The 14,273-nt window shown below is 49.6% G+C and overlaps 2 protein-coding genes across 3 annotated transcripts; one reads left to right on the forward strand and one right to left on the reverse strand.

Annotated features, from left to right (window-relative positions):
- Positions 1 to 4,704: 4,704 nt before the first annotated feature.
- On the reverse strand, positions 4,705 to 7,491 carry LOC114138068 (ubiquitin-40S ribosomal protein S27a). The gene is made up of 6 exons (XM_028007095.1): positions 7,388 to 7,491; positions 7,214 to 7,278; positions 6,866 to 6,920; positions 6,042 to 6,127; positions 4,956 to 5,087; positions 4,705 to 4,886 (listed from the first exon to the last, which is right to left on the reverse strand). The coding sequence occupies exons 2-6, from the start codon at positions 7,259 to 7,261 to the stop codon at positions 4,737 to 4,739; spliced, it is 471 nt and encodes a 156-aa protein (XP_027862896.1). The 5' UTR covers positions 7,262 to 7,278; positions 7,388 to 7,491; the 3' UTR covers positions 4,705 to 4,736.
- A 17-nt stretch (positions 7,492 to 7,508) lies between these two features.
- Positions 7,509 to 12,959, forward strand: LOC114138034 (clathrin heavy chain linker domain-containing protein 1). 2 transcript variants are annotated; one of them, XM_028007050.1, is made up of 11 exons: positions 7,511 to 7,933; positions 8,849 to 9,000; positions 9,081 to 9,166; positions 9,245 to 9,443; positions 9,729 to 9,862; positions 9,971 to 10,070; positions 10,196 to 10,296; positions 10,364 to 10,535; positions 12,015 to 12,214; positions 12,348 to 12,545; positions 12,610 to 12,959. In XM_028007050.1, the coding sequence occupies exons 1-11, from the start codon at positions 7,742 to 7,744 to the stop codon at positions 12,795 to 12,797; spliced, it is 1,722 nt and encodes a 573-aa protein (XP_027862851.1). In that variant the 5' UTR covers positions 7,511 to 7,741; the 3' UTR covers positions 12,798 to 12,959. The 2 variants fall into 2 exon arrangements, with proteins under 2 accessions (XP_027862850.1, XP_027862851.1); XM_028007049.1 differs by having other exon boundaries at positions 7,509 to 7,933; positions 9,729 to 10,070.
- The last annotated feature ends 1,314 nt before the right edge of the window (positions 12,960 to 14,273 follow it).

Consider the following 14,273-nt stretch of genomic DNA (forward strand, 5'->3'; position numbering starts at 1 on the left):
AGGATTCAATAAAGCATAAAGAGTTTTAAACCAATTTTAAACCATGGCATTAAATTATTGGTCAAAGAGAAATTCGCTTTGTACCGACAGAAACCAAACTATTTATAGATTTATATTCAGAGGGAATATATATTTTTACATATCCAAACATCAGCAAATCAGCTTTAAGCCACATTTTATAAAATCCAGTAATAACTCTATTCTGCTCCAACCAAACCCAAAAAAGGTTTTTGCATCTTTAATATTTGTTTTATTAAAATCAAATCATATTTCTCCTGCTGTGAGTCAGCAGGATCAAAGGTTTTTAAAAGCTGTGGAATCAGAATCACATAATGGAAAAATACAAAGTTTGATACAGAAGTTATTTATTCTGCTTTTGAAATATTTAACATTTTGATTGTTATAGAATCTCATGTTTATATTTTTAGCTCTTGATAAAATCAGACAATAAAAGGCAACTATGTGATAATTCTTCACAAAAAATATGACTGAATTGTGAAACTGTTTTAAATTGTAGGCAAATATACAGATTCCATAAATTATGACTGAAAAGTTCCTTTGTCAGCAGTTCCATCACCAAGTTAAAGACTTTATATAGATTAATTACTTTCATTTCAACATGTTTCATGTATATTTAATAGCTGCTAAAAGGATCTTTTCTAAAGCTGCTATTAATAAGATCTCCTCCATGGGCTGCCACCTTATCGTGGTGGAGGGGTTTGAGTGCCCCAATGATCCTAGGAGCTATGCTGTCTGGGGCTTCATGCCCCTGGTAGGGTCACCCAAGGCAGACAGGTCCTAGGTGAGGGACCAGACAAAGTGCAGCCCGAAGACCCCAATGATGAGTAAAAACATTGGACTTGGTGTTCCCTCGCCCGGACGCGGGTCACCGGGGCCCCACTCTGGAGCCAGGCCTGGAGGGGGGGCACGATGGCGAGCGTCTGGTGGCCGGGCTTTTACCCATGGAGCCCGGCCGGGCTCAGCCCGAAGGGGAAACATGGGCCCCCCCTCCCATGGGCCCACCACCCGTGGGAGGGGCCAAAGGGGTCGGGTGCACTGTGTGATGGGTGGCGGCAGAGGGAGGGGACCCTGGCGGTCCGATCCTCGGTTGCAGAAACTGGCTCTTGGGACGTGGAATGTCACCTCTCTGGTGGGGAAGGAGCCGGAGCTAGTGCGTGAGGTCGAGAGGTTCCGGCTAGAAATAGTCGGTCTCACCTCGACGCATGGCTCTGGTTCTGGAACCAGTCTCCTTGAGAGGGGCTGGACATACTTCCACTCTGGAGTTGCCCAGGGAGAGAGACGTCGGGCAGGAGTGGGCATACTTGTTGCTCCCCATCTCGGCGCCTGTACGTTGGGGTTCACCCCGGTGAGCGAGAGGGTAGCATCCCTCCGCCTACGGGTGGGGGGACGGGTCCTGACTGTAGTTTGTGCTTACGGGCCGAACGACAGTTCAGATTACCCACCCTTTTTGGAGTCCTTAGAGGGGGTACTAGAGAGTGCTCCTCCTGGGGACTCCCTTGTTCTGCTGGGGGACTTCAACGCTCACGTGGGCAACGACAGTGAGACCTGGAGGGGCGTGGTTGGGAGGAACGGCCCGCCCGACCTGAACTCGAGCGGTGTTCTGTTGCTGGACTTCTGTGCTCGCCATGGATTGTCCATAACGAACACCATGTCCAAGCATAAGGGTGTCCATATGTGCACTTGGCACCAGGACACCCTAGGCCGCAGTTCGATGATCGACTTTGTCATCGTTTCATCGGATCTGCGGCCGTATGTCTTGGACACTCGGGTGAAGAGAGGTGCGGAGCTGTCCACTGACCACTACCTGGTGGTGAGTTGGCTCCGGTGGTGGGGGCGAAAGCCGGTCAGACCTGGCAGGCCCAAACGTGTTGTGAGGGTCTGCTGGGAACGTCTGGCGGAATCCCCTGTGAGACGGAGCTTTAACTCCCATCTCCGGCAAAACTTCGAACACGTCCCGGGGGAGGTGGGGAACATGGAGTCTGAGTGGACCGTGTTCCGTGCCTCCATTGTCGAGGCGGCCGATCGGAGCTGTGGCCGCAAGGTTGTCGGTGCCTGTCGCGGCGGCAACCCTCGAACCCGTTGGTGGACACCTTCGGTGAGGGATGCCGTCAGGCTGAAGAAGGAGTCCTATCGGGCCTTTTTGGCCTGTGGGACTCCGGAAGCAGCTGATGGGTACCGGCGGGCGAAGCGACATGCGGCTCGGGCGGTTGCTGAGGCAAAAACTCGGACGTGGGAGGAGTTTGGAGAGGCCATGGAGAAAGACTTCCGCACGGCTTCGAGGCGATTCTGGTCCACCATCCGGCGTCTCAGGGGGGGGAAGCGGTGCAGCACCAACACTGTTTATAGTGGGGATGGTGTGCTGCTGACCTCTACTCGGGACGTTGTGGGTCGGTGGGCAGAGTACTTCGAAGACCTCCTCAATCCCACCAACATGCCTTCTATTGAAGAAGCTGAGCCTGGGGACTCTGGGTTGGGCTCTCCAATCTCTGGGGGCGAGGTCGCCGAGGTGGTTAAAAAGCTCCTCGGTGGCAAGGCCCCGGGGGTGGATGAGATCCGCCCGGAGTTCCTTAAGGTTCTGGATGTTGTAGGGTTGTGTTGGTTGACGCGACTCTGCAATATCGCATGGACATCGGGGGCAGTTCCCCTGGATTGGCAGACTGGGGTGGTGGTCCCCCTGTTCAAAAAGGGGGACCGGAGGGTGTGCTCCAATTATAGAGGGGTCACACTCTTAAGCCTCCCTGGCAAGGTCTATTCAGGGGTCCTGGAGAGGAGGGTCCGTCGGATAGTCGAACCTCGGATTCAGGAAGAGCAGTGTGGTTTTCGTCCTGGTCGTGGAACACTGGACCAGCTCTACACCCTCGGCAGGGTCCTGGAGGGTGCATGGGAGTTCGCCCAACCAGTCTACATGTGTTTTGTGGACTTGGAGAAGGCGTTCGACCGTGTCCCTCGGGGAGCCCTGTGGGGGGTTCTCCGGGAGTATGGGGTACCGGGCCCTTTGATACGGGCTGTCAGGTCCCTGTATGACCGGTGTCAGAGTCTGGTCCGCGTTGCCGGCAGTAAGTCGGACTCGTTTCCGGTGAAAGTTGGACTCCGCCAGGGCTGCCCTTTGTCACCGATTCTGTTCATCACTTTTATGGACAGAATTTCTAGGCGCAGCCAAGGTGTTGAGGGGATCCGATTTGGTGGCCTTAGGATCTCATCTCTGCTTTTCGCAGACGATGTGGTCCTTTTGGCTTCATCAGATCGTGATCTGCAGCTCTCGCTGGAGCGGTTCGCAGCCGAGTGTGAAGCGGCCGGGATGGGGATCAGTGCCTCCAAATCCGAGGCCATGGTCTTGAGCCGGAAAAGGGTAGAGTGCCTTCTCCGGGTCAGGGGGGGTGTCCTGCCCCAAGTGGAGGAGTTTAAGTATCTCGGGATCTTGTTCACGAATGGGGGAAGAAGGGAGCGGGAGATCGACAGGCGGATTGGCGCAGCGTCTGCTGTCAAGCGGGCGCTGTACCGGTCCGTCGTGGTGAAGAGAGAGCTGAGCCAAAAAGCGAAGCTCTCGATTTACCGGTCGATCTACGTTCCTACCCTCATCTATGGTCATGAGCTTTGGGTCATGACCGAAAGAACGAGATCGCGGATACAAGCGGCCGAAATGGGTTTTCTCCGTAGGGTGGCTGGGCTCTCCCTTAGAGATAGGGTGAGAAGCTCGGTCATCCGGGAGGGACTCAGAGTAGAGCCGCTGCTTCTTCACATCGAGAGGAGCCAGTTGAGGTGGCTCGGGCATCTGGTCAGGATGCCTCCTGGACGCCTCCCTGGTGAGGTGTTCCGGGCACGTCCCACCAGGAGGAGGCCCCGGGGAAGACCCAGGACACGCTGGAGAGACTATGTCTCTCGGCTGGCCTGGGAACGCCTCGGGATTCCCCCGGAGGAGCTGGAAGAAGTGGCTGGGGAGAGGGAAGTCTGGGCCTCCCTTCTGAAGCTGCTACCCCCGCGACCCGACCCCGGATAAGCGGAAGAAGATGGATGGATGGAGGATCCTGATTTCACATGAAGTTTTATTCGTTATTCTTAGCTCTAGAAAAGAAAATGTTTTCCAGTGACTTCAGGTCAATGAGGTCATTCAGAAAATAAGATTTTCATGTCAGGTTGTAAATATTAATCTGACATTAACCTCCAGTTATTGTGGGGCAACTGGAAGCTGACTGGTCTCTGATTAATGGGTTTAATGTTTCTGGGAAACAGAACCAGAGAACATCAGCGACCCGATTCCTGCTGACTGACTGGTCTGGGCTCAGGCTGCTGGTTCCTCCACAGGTCATACTGGTTCTGATCACAGAAACTGGTTTCATAATAAATCCATCCAGTGACCACTAGAGGGCTCCAGCTGCTGGTTTCCTTCTATGATTTTGTTTATAATTAGCATTTTATTTTGTAACTTTTTGACTTGCTTTGTGGAAATTACCTTCTAAATAATTTGGGTTCATCTTTTAAATTTTGTCCCCATCCATCAGGCACCGGGCCCAGAGAGTTGGGTCCGGCCCTGCTCTGTCGTCATGACAACTGTGGGAATAAAATCTAGAAAAGCAGAAACCGTTCTGGACCAATGGGCTCTTTGGTTCTGATGGAAACTGGATGTCTGTAACCCTGACCTCTGACCCCGTAGTGTTTGGTGGAATAAGGACCCAGACTGCAGCATGTGGAACCAAACTGTTTATTCCTCCAGAGCTCTACTTGTCCTCCGGCTTGTTGAAGCAGTAGGTCAGGCAGCATTTGCCGCAGTAATGGCGGTCAAAGTGACTCGCCATGAAGACGCCGGCGCCGCACTCGTCAGCTGGACACTCGCGCCGCAGACGGTGGATCTTACCGTTCTCATCCACCTGCAGATAGAAACAGTCAGCAGCTGAAGGGAAGAGGCGCCGCCCTCTGACCCCAGAAGCCCCGCCCACCTTGTAGTACTTGAGCACGGCCAGCTTGACCTTCTTCCTCTTGTGTTTGTTCTTCTTGGGTGTGGTGTAGGACTTCTTCTTCCTCTTCTTGGCGCCGCCTCTCAGCCGCAGCACCAGGTGCAGAGTGGACTCCTGCAAACAGGAAGCGGGTCAGAGCGCCACCTGCAGGCCACCAGAACCAACACTGAGCCGGTCCAGAACCGTTCAGAGATTCTCTGCTGCAGCTGGTTGGTAAAATGTTAATTTGGAGAAAAAGCAGAAAACCTTCGATCTGATTCGGTTTGTGTGGTGATGCTCCACTTCCTGAGCTGAACGTAGGTCAAATGTCTTTATTGTATTAGACTAAAATTATTAGAAATAATCCTGCAATTTAGCAGAAATGATTTTGATCGACTCCAAGGAAAAAGATGGCAGCGATCTCTGGCAATGTTTAAACATTAACTTTGTTTTATTAATGTTATAACTCCTCACATGGTCAGACTGAAGCTGAAACATGAAGATGATCTGGTTGGTTTTGGTCAATGAATATGTAACTATGTATGATGACAAACAGTGATTGTTAAAATGTTGAACAAAATTATGAACAACATTTCCAGAGTTCAAACTGTCAGTAAGAAAACTAAACATGTTCATTTCATTACAGAACATCTGGAGGATGGAGCTGAACTCGTGACACTGTGTCCAGTTTGGGTTCAGACTCTCAGACTCAGACTGACTTCACGTTTCCTCAGTGATGCATCAAATGTTTCTGATCCAAAACGGATCAGAGGAGAAATGTTGGACCTGCAGCATTAAAAACCTCATGTTTAATTTGATCATTTCAATTCATCTGAAGATAAAATCATTGTGGCCTTATGACCCCAATAACAGCCATAGACAAACAGTTATTAAATATTATGTAATCCTGTTTTGGATGATAGTGGACGTCTCTGGTTTGTTTTGTTTGAACCTTGAGCCTGAAATAAGTTTGATATTTTTTATTAAATTAGAATAAAAACAGAACTTCAAAGTTCAGTTCAAGAAATGAACTAAAACATTTCAACTGAATCTGTTCAGAAGAACTGAAAGCTGCAGAGTTCTTCTCACCTTCTGGATGTTGTAGTCCGACAGCGTCCGTCCGTCCTCCAGCTGCTTCCCAGCAAAGATCAGCCTCTGCTGGTCAGGAGGGATTCCTGCAGGAACATCAGCAAGAATTTAGACGACCTGGAGACCCCTTCAATGACCTGGAGACCCCTTCAATGACCTCCACAGTCTCAGGTTAAACTGATGGCCCTGACTGGATGAAGCAGCCATCTGGATTCATGTTTCTAATTTCACTTTGAGGAAGTCTGGAATTGAACCAGCAACTTTTCTGAGCTGCAGATAACCTGTCTTCTACATGAACAGCCAATCAGAGATTATTTTTACTTTAGTTTCAAAGCAGAAGCAAACTATCAGCAAACATGTCAGAACAGATGAACAGAACAGTCACCCTGAGTTTAGAGAAACCCTCCAATATCCACCTACAGATATGAAAAGTTTAATACCTTCTTTAATATGTTGTGAAAATTCTCTGATGTGACTCAGTTTGTACATATTCTCAGTTAATTACAATTGTCTGGACTTAAGTCATTACTCCAGCTAATTTCATCAAATGAGATGATAGATTTCATTTTGTAAAGACATAAACATGAAGTTGGTGTAAAACTGAAAAAGTGCCTTTAAAAAATTCTAAACTATGTAGACATTTTTAATTATGAAATAAATTAGGTCATTATTAGAATCAGAAGTATAATATCTAAGACATTCGTTCATAGGAACTTCTTCCTTCAGTTTTAATATAAAGTCCAGCTGGATCTCATTTAGAGGCGTTCAGGGTCACCAGGATCAATCAGAACCACCTGAATGGATCGACCGCAGCTGACACTCACCTTCCTTGTCCTGGATCTTAGCCTTGACATTTTCAATAGTATCTGAAGGTTCAACCTGGAAAATAAAAACACATGTAACCTGATGGCATTGAATAAAACCACTGCATGAGCTCCAACACTGAGTTCTTCAATCTGCTCCGTTTAAACGAACCTCTGCGGCTACACGTGTTTACTGCTCTACCAACTTTAGCCACGTAGCTTCAGGTTAGCCGCGTTTTATGACCAACCGAAGCATTATTACCTTATACATCAACATAATCAGAAAACAAGCTTAATATGTGCTCCTTTAAACAGTAAAACTCCGATTAACCGCAGTAAGTAAACGCCGCCACCCTCCATCACGCTCACCTCGAGGGTTATAGTTTTCCCCGTGAGGGTTTTCACGAAAATCTGCATCGTGAGGTTCGGTCCACCTGTACGGAAACACACGGAGAGACTATCGGAACCCACTCAGATTGAAAACTGATCCAAAATGCTGTTACATTTTATTAAAAAGTGATAAAAACACGCAGCACCACTCACCACCGGTTCACTCCTAATGGCGGATCCTGAGAAGAGGACCTCAAAGGGGAAAGAACGGGGTTTCCTACACGCGATTCAACGGAGGTAGCTGGCATTTATTGTGCCTGATTAAAAAACAGAAACAGTATTTTTGTATCGTCGTTAGTTTACTTTTGATTATAACATATTTCGGCCCTGTATATATCAAAATAAAATTAAGGTAAATTCTTGAAATAATATAACTCAAATGATCAAAAACATGATTTTAAGAGGTCCTCGGTTTCCATGGTAACACCACGATTGCTATGTTACTGACGGCTAACATAATTAGCGTTAGCGTTGGTTAGCGTTGGTTTAATACTAGATAATAACAAGATGAATAAAGAACAGAATGACACAGAAGATCCAGAAATGAGTCCCGTGATGGATGTAGAGGTGTGTGAGAGTGACGAGACGTTTGTTCAGTCTCTAAACGAGTTTATCGAGAAAGAGAAAAAGTACCTGCAGTGTCCAGAAGAGGGCACTGATGAGCTGCGATACATCGTCTACCGCTCCGCGTTCAACAAGGTGAGCGAGTCAGCTGAGAAAATAAGGGTTGAATGGGTTAAATGTTTTACACAAAACTCTTATGGAAGTTCTAATTCTGATATTATGAACAGGTGAAGGATTTTATTAACCATTTAAATGTTTTCTTTTGGTCCTTGATGTTTTCCTTCATGTGATCCAGACTTTCTTCTCCTCTGGAACAACTGCTCTCTGAGTTTTCTAGAGATTTTTCAGTTTTTGTCCATTTTATACAGGACGTTGCAGAACTATTCACCCTCTTTTGCAGTTTTTCCAGTCCAAACTCAAACCTCAAAGTAGAAAAGACACAACTATTCTTGATTTTCTTTTACAGATAACAATCTGGAAAGTGTGGCATGTCTTTGTATTCAGCTCTCCTGAGCCTGCTGCAGGTCTTTTGGGTTTCTCTGACCATCTGACAAGCTCTGACCATCTAGACTAGGTTCTGTCAGCCTGGAAGGTTAACCTCCACCACAGTCTCAGGTTCATCACTGAGGAACCAGACTGAACCCAAACTGAGTGGCAGTGATGGACACCGCTCACGGTCACTAACTCTAAAGCGCTAGCAATAAGCGCTAGCTATTCCATGTTGGTGTATCTAATATACTACACCAACATGATACTTAGCCGAAGCTAATGCTAAAGCGTTTATTTCAACCATGTTTACATCCACCATGTGTAGGTGACACAAACAGACTCTTAAATTGGCACGTTAGAATTTATCTAAAATAATTAACTAAAGGTGCCTTAAGTATGCTAAACATTGTCAAAGCTAGCAAACATGCTAAAGAGCTTAATGTAAAATTAGCTCTGCTGTTAGCCTAGCGTATTAGAGATCTCCAGGAAGAACCTGGAAGTGATCCGGTCGGGTTTAACAGAATGTTCTGGAGCCGTACAGGTCCGGTCTGTATCTTGCAGGTGATTGGTCGAGCCTCGGCCTATAGGAGGCTCCTGCTGGACATAAAGTCAGAGTACGACGGCGTCATCAGGGAGATGAAGAGGAGGGAGGAGGAAGCTGCGGCGTCCCGCCTGCAGTCCCTGCTGGGTTATGCGGCTCACATCACTCACAGGTGAGGCTGCTGGTTCTGGTGGGGACCGGTCGGGTCCAAACAGCACCACAGGTTCACCAGCATGTCTGCTCTCTTTCCAGAACCATGGTCCTCCAGAACCAGACAGCAGAACTTCAGCAGGAGGTCCAGAGGCTGAAGGCCTCCACCCAGAGCCAGCTGATACCAGGTACTGTTGGACTTACTGGGCCGAATGTTCTGGATGGGCTTCCGAACCTCTGATGACCCGCCTCTCTGCTTTCTGCAGGTCTGACTGTGGCCCAGTCCGAAGACCCGGAGGTTCTGCTGGTCCATCTGGACCACCTGAAGACGCAGAGAGACGGCCTGCTGGACCGGAAGATCCTGTGTGGTCCTGTGGAGGTCCAGACCCAGCTGACCTTTGACCTGCAAGTGTACCAGCTCCACAGAGACCTCCTGAGGGCCCAGAACCAGCAGCTGATGACCCGGTATGGAAACTGGGTCGGATCAGAACATCTGAGGTCATGAAGGTTCCTCCAGCAGACTGTAGGTCAACCAGAACCAGAACCAGAACCAGAACCCGGCTTTAGCCTCAGATTATTTTAACTTAAACATCAACAGAAACATAAACATTTACAGAACACAGAACAGAGTCCAGTCCAGAGTCCGGTCCAGAATCTGGTCCAATTTCTGGTTCCTGCCTCCCTGATCCTCCTGCATTTCCCCTCCGGTCCAGCAGGTGGCGCTGCAGCTCTGACCCGTGATCTCTGCAGGTTCCGGCGCCTGAAGCTGCTGGGTCAACGTCTGACGGTCTGGGAGGAATCGGGTCAGACGTTTCCACTGGAGGAGTTGCTGCGTTCTGTCATCCAGAACCTCCAGGAGATCGGAACCGACGTGCAGGACGAAGGTCCGACTTCACATCCTGGAAATGAACTGATGGTTCTGGTGTCAGCAGGTTCTGGTTCTGAACGTGATCCACCAGAACCGTTCAGAACCTTTGCTGTCCGTCCTGCAGGCGGTGATGAAGAGCCGTTCTGCATCCCAGCTGAGCTGCTGGAAGAAGAGGAACCGACCGGGCTGGACGAGTCCAAACTGCTGAGGAACCACCTGGATAGGTCTGGTTCTACGGGTCAGAACCAGACCCAGGCAGAACCATGATGCCTGGGCCTGCTTGGACTACAACCAGTAACTGACTCTGGTTCTGGCTGTAGTTCTAACCGGTTCTGGTTCTGTTCCCCAGGTTCCTGGACCTGTTCCGGTCCTCCCAGTACGAGGCGGCGGCCCTCCATGCGGCCCGGTCTCCGGTCCTGAGGGACTCGGACACCATGGAGATGTTCCGAGGTTCAGAACCAGAACCTCCCTCAGAACCTCCCCCAGAACCCGGCTGATTCTGGTTCTGTTCCCTCAGGTGTTCGGGCCCCGCCGGGCTCCACCCCTCCACTGCTGCTGTTCTTCCGGGCGCTGCTGGTTACCGCCGCGACAGGCAGCCGGCTGTCGGCGGCGCTGTCGCTAAGGGGCGTGTCCTCGGCTCTGCAGCACGGAGACGTGCAGCTCATCGCTAACGCCGTCACGCTCAACAAGTGAGGTTCTGACCCGGTTCTGAAAGCAACGTTCAGAAACACAACAGAGGAAAAACGACAAAATGAATGAAAATATTTATTCCTGTAAAGTGACCTAATTCATCTGAGGTCCAGCCAACTGGTGCCAGCCACACTAATCAGCTGGAGCTTCTCCAGTGAATCTGTTGGGTTGGATCCAGTGGTCGGTTCTGCTAGAACCCAGGAGAACCGAAAGCAGAAAGAATTAGCAGCTCATTTTGAAATCCCAGCCTGGTCCTTCAGACTCCCTGCATGTTTCAGGTGTTTCCTGTTTCAGCCCAGGTGAGTTTAGAGGACAGGTGAGTTTAGAGGACAGGTGAGTTCAGTGGACAGGTGAGTTCAGAGGACAGGTGAGTTCAGAGGACAGGTGAGTTCAGAGGACAGGTGAGTTCAGTGGACAGGTGAGTTAAGTGGACAGGTGAGTTTAGTGGACAGGTGAGTTTAGAGGACATGTGAGTTTAGAGGACAGGTGAGTTTAGAGGACAGGTGAGTTCAGTGGACAGGTGAGTTCAGAGGACAGGTGTTTGCTGAGCTGCAATCAGCTGACATTAAAGCAGGAAACATGTGAAACCTTCAGGTCGGTGCGGCTGGAGGACCCGGCTGGGAAACGCTTCGATTCCCTTCAGTTCATTTCTCCAGATTAATCCTGAAACGTTCAACATTTGCGTCGAGGTTTTGGTTACAAACTGTAGAGAATTATTCTAGCAGTTAGCTGCTTATATTCATGCTCTTATTGTGAAGGAGGTGAAGATAATACAGCAGTTTCATTTCCTCTCCTGTTTTCAGCCCGTGATGCAATGCAGCAAATGACGTTTATTCTGTACCCAGAATGCATCACTGTAGACGGTTAATAACCTCCTGATGTCCTGCTGCTTCTGACCGAAGCCTACCGTTGCTAATCAGGCTAATTTAGCATCCGAGTTAGCAAAGCTCAACAACTATAAAACTGAAACAACGAGTGAAAGTTTCTTCTGTGAAGAATCACTTCCTGAAGCTCAAACAAACAGAGAGACATGTAGTAACAAACTGGCCCTGTGGAGGGCAACGTGTGCTGTAGCATTAGCTTCTGCTAAATATTGTATTGGTATAGTGCTTTGGTATTAGTGGAACTAATGTTTCTGATTAGTGCTTTAGTGTCAATTAAAATAATACCTTAGATTAGCTCTTTAGGGTTAATGGAGCTAACTGTTAGCCTAGCGGTGCCAACTGTTAGCCTAGCGGTGCCAACTGTTAGCCTAGCGGTGCCCAGGCCGAACTCACAGCCTGAGGAACCAGAGAGTCCAAATCCAAAAGGCTCGAGGGAAAATCCTCTGGTCTGAGATGGATGGGCATCCATCTCAGACGCTTTGGGTCGAGACTTGAGCTCTAGCGTGTGATTGGACCGGACTGAGGTCGGGATCTGGATCAGATTCTGAATCGGGTTCTGGTCGGGTTCTGGTGTAACTGAGGCGTCCCCCTCAGGCTGACCTTCTCTGAGGCTGTGGGCGACGCGCTCGCTGAGCATGCTCAGAGGAACCAGGGCGTGGCCGACCTCTGCCTGGCTCTGGCCTCCACCGTCTACCAGGCCTGCAGCCTCCACCAGAAGATCGCACTGAGCATGTGCAGGAGAGGCCTGGTGCACGGCGCCGCCGAGGTCATCAAGAGGAAGCAGCTCACCACAGGTCAGCCTGTTTCTCTGGGTCCGACCAGAACCAGAACCTGCAGGTTCTCATGAACTGTGTGTCTCATGTCTCTCTGTCTTTGTGAGGACTTCCCGGTCCGACCAGAACCAGAACCTGTCCTGTGTGTGTCCAGAGGAGAGGGTTCTGTGTTCTGTGTGGGTTCTGTCCCACGCGCCCAGCCTGTCGCTCCTCCAGCTGCTGACCAACGCAGACGAAAACGGGGAGGCGGCCATCTTGTCTGTGGGCGGGACCTTTGCCTCCATGCTGGCGGACTTCAACCAGAACCGGCTGGCTCTGGAGCTTCTGGAAGGGTTCCTGAGGAGAGGTCCAGGTGAGTGCGTCGGTTCTGACCCGGGCCGGATTCGAGACGTCATGACGCGTCCCTGTCTTCTCAGACGTGCTGGCGACGGCCATCTTGGGGGACAGCAGCTGCTCGGTGGACGTCTGGGACCAGGTGGCGGCGCTGTGCGCTGAACTGGACCGGGCCGACCTGAGCCGGGCCATCCGCTCCATCCTGCACGGACCTCGATCCTGGACATCGGACCTGGAAGGGGAATGGGTCATGGAGCATGTCTTCCTGTGAGACAGGAAGTGGAGGACGGAGACAGGAAGTGGAGGATGGAAACAGGAAGCGGAGGACAGAGACAGGAAGTGGATTAGCGCGTTAGCCGCTGGTTTTAACCTGCTGTCTCTGTTCTGCCTGAATTTCCTCTCTGTGATAATAAATGATTGTTTTCTGCCGTTAGCGGTTCTGTTGGGTTTGGATCCGGTATCTGCCTACGGTCACCGACGCTACAAGGCTTTTAGTGTTTTCAGCTTCATTTTGTGCTTTATGTTTTATGTTGGGCTGCTTATAATTATAATTTTCCATATTTATGGAAGAAGCTGGATTCATTTCCCAAAATAAAAACTTTATTTCCTTTCCTGAAAGTGAGACGATTCACAGAAACACATTTTAGTTTAATTTCCCTAAACATTCACCTCTGACCCCCAGCATGTTGACCTCTGACCCCCAGTAGGTTGACCTCTGACCCCCAGCAGGTTGACCTCTGACCCCCAGTAGGTTGACCTCTGACCCCCAGCAGGTTGCCCTCTGACCCCCAGCATCCCCACGGTCCAGACTGAGCTTCCTCTCTGCGCGTCAGAACCGGTTCAGTGAATTCTCAGTTCACGGGTTCTTAAACAGAACCAGAACCCAACAGAACCTCACTCTGTCAAACCTTGGGTCCGGACCTGATCCGGGCTGGTACCAGCGGACTCAGACAGGTCAGAACCAACCACAGGCCTGAACAAGCAGCAGCCAGTGGACCAGAACCAGAACCGGACCCAGTTCTCCCACCTACAGTCTGTGACATCACTTCCTGTCTGCTCTCTGCTCTCTCCCAGCAGAGCCAAGGTAAAGGTCAGAGGTCACGTCACCATGGAGACGATGACATCATCAGAGGAGGAATGTGGGTCAGTATCTGGATCTGGGCTGGTTCTGATACGGATCAGAACCAGAACCTAGTTTTATTTCTTACACTGACTATTTGATTTGGTTCTGGTGGTTCTGAACCGGTTTGGACCGGTTTGGAGAGGTTCTGGACCTCTTTATGCCTGGCCCTGGTTCTGTTAGAACCGGTCTCAGTCCGGTTCAGGACATTTTGATGACCAGAACCGGACCACAGTAAAGCTGTGAAGCTTCCCAGTTAGAAACCAGATAAACCAGTCCGGATGCAGACTCAGAGGCGCCCCCTGCTGGAGGGAGCGGCTACTTCATCCATTGTCTCAACCTTTGACCCCAGCGGGTCGGGAGGTGCTGGTTCCGTTGGGGCGCCAGGTGGGGTCACCTGGACAGGTCACCAGTCTGCCGCAGGGAGCAGGAATTTATCAATCTTTAAATAATGAGACTTTTTTTCATCATAATTTATCTTTTTCTGCTTAATTTATTGTTTTCTGTCACAGAATCACTTTGAAGAAACTCCAATAAAACTTCATTTCTCTTTGTGATATTTAAGTTTATTTTTTATTATTAATTTTAATTAAATTAGAAAAAATCCTAAAGAAACACCAAAAATTT

Source organism: Xiphophorus couchianus, chromosome 22, assembly GCF_001444195.1.
Source record: "Xiphophorus couchianus chromosome 22, X_couchianus-1.0, whole genome shotgun sequence".
NCBI lineage: Eukaryota > Metazoa > Chordata > Actinopteri > Cyprinodontiformes > Poeciliidae > Xiphophorus > Xiphophorus couchianus.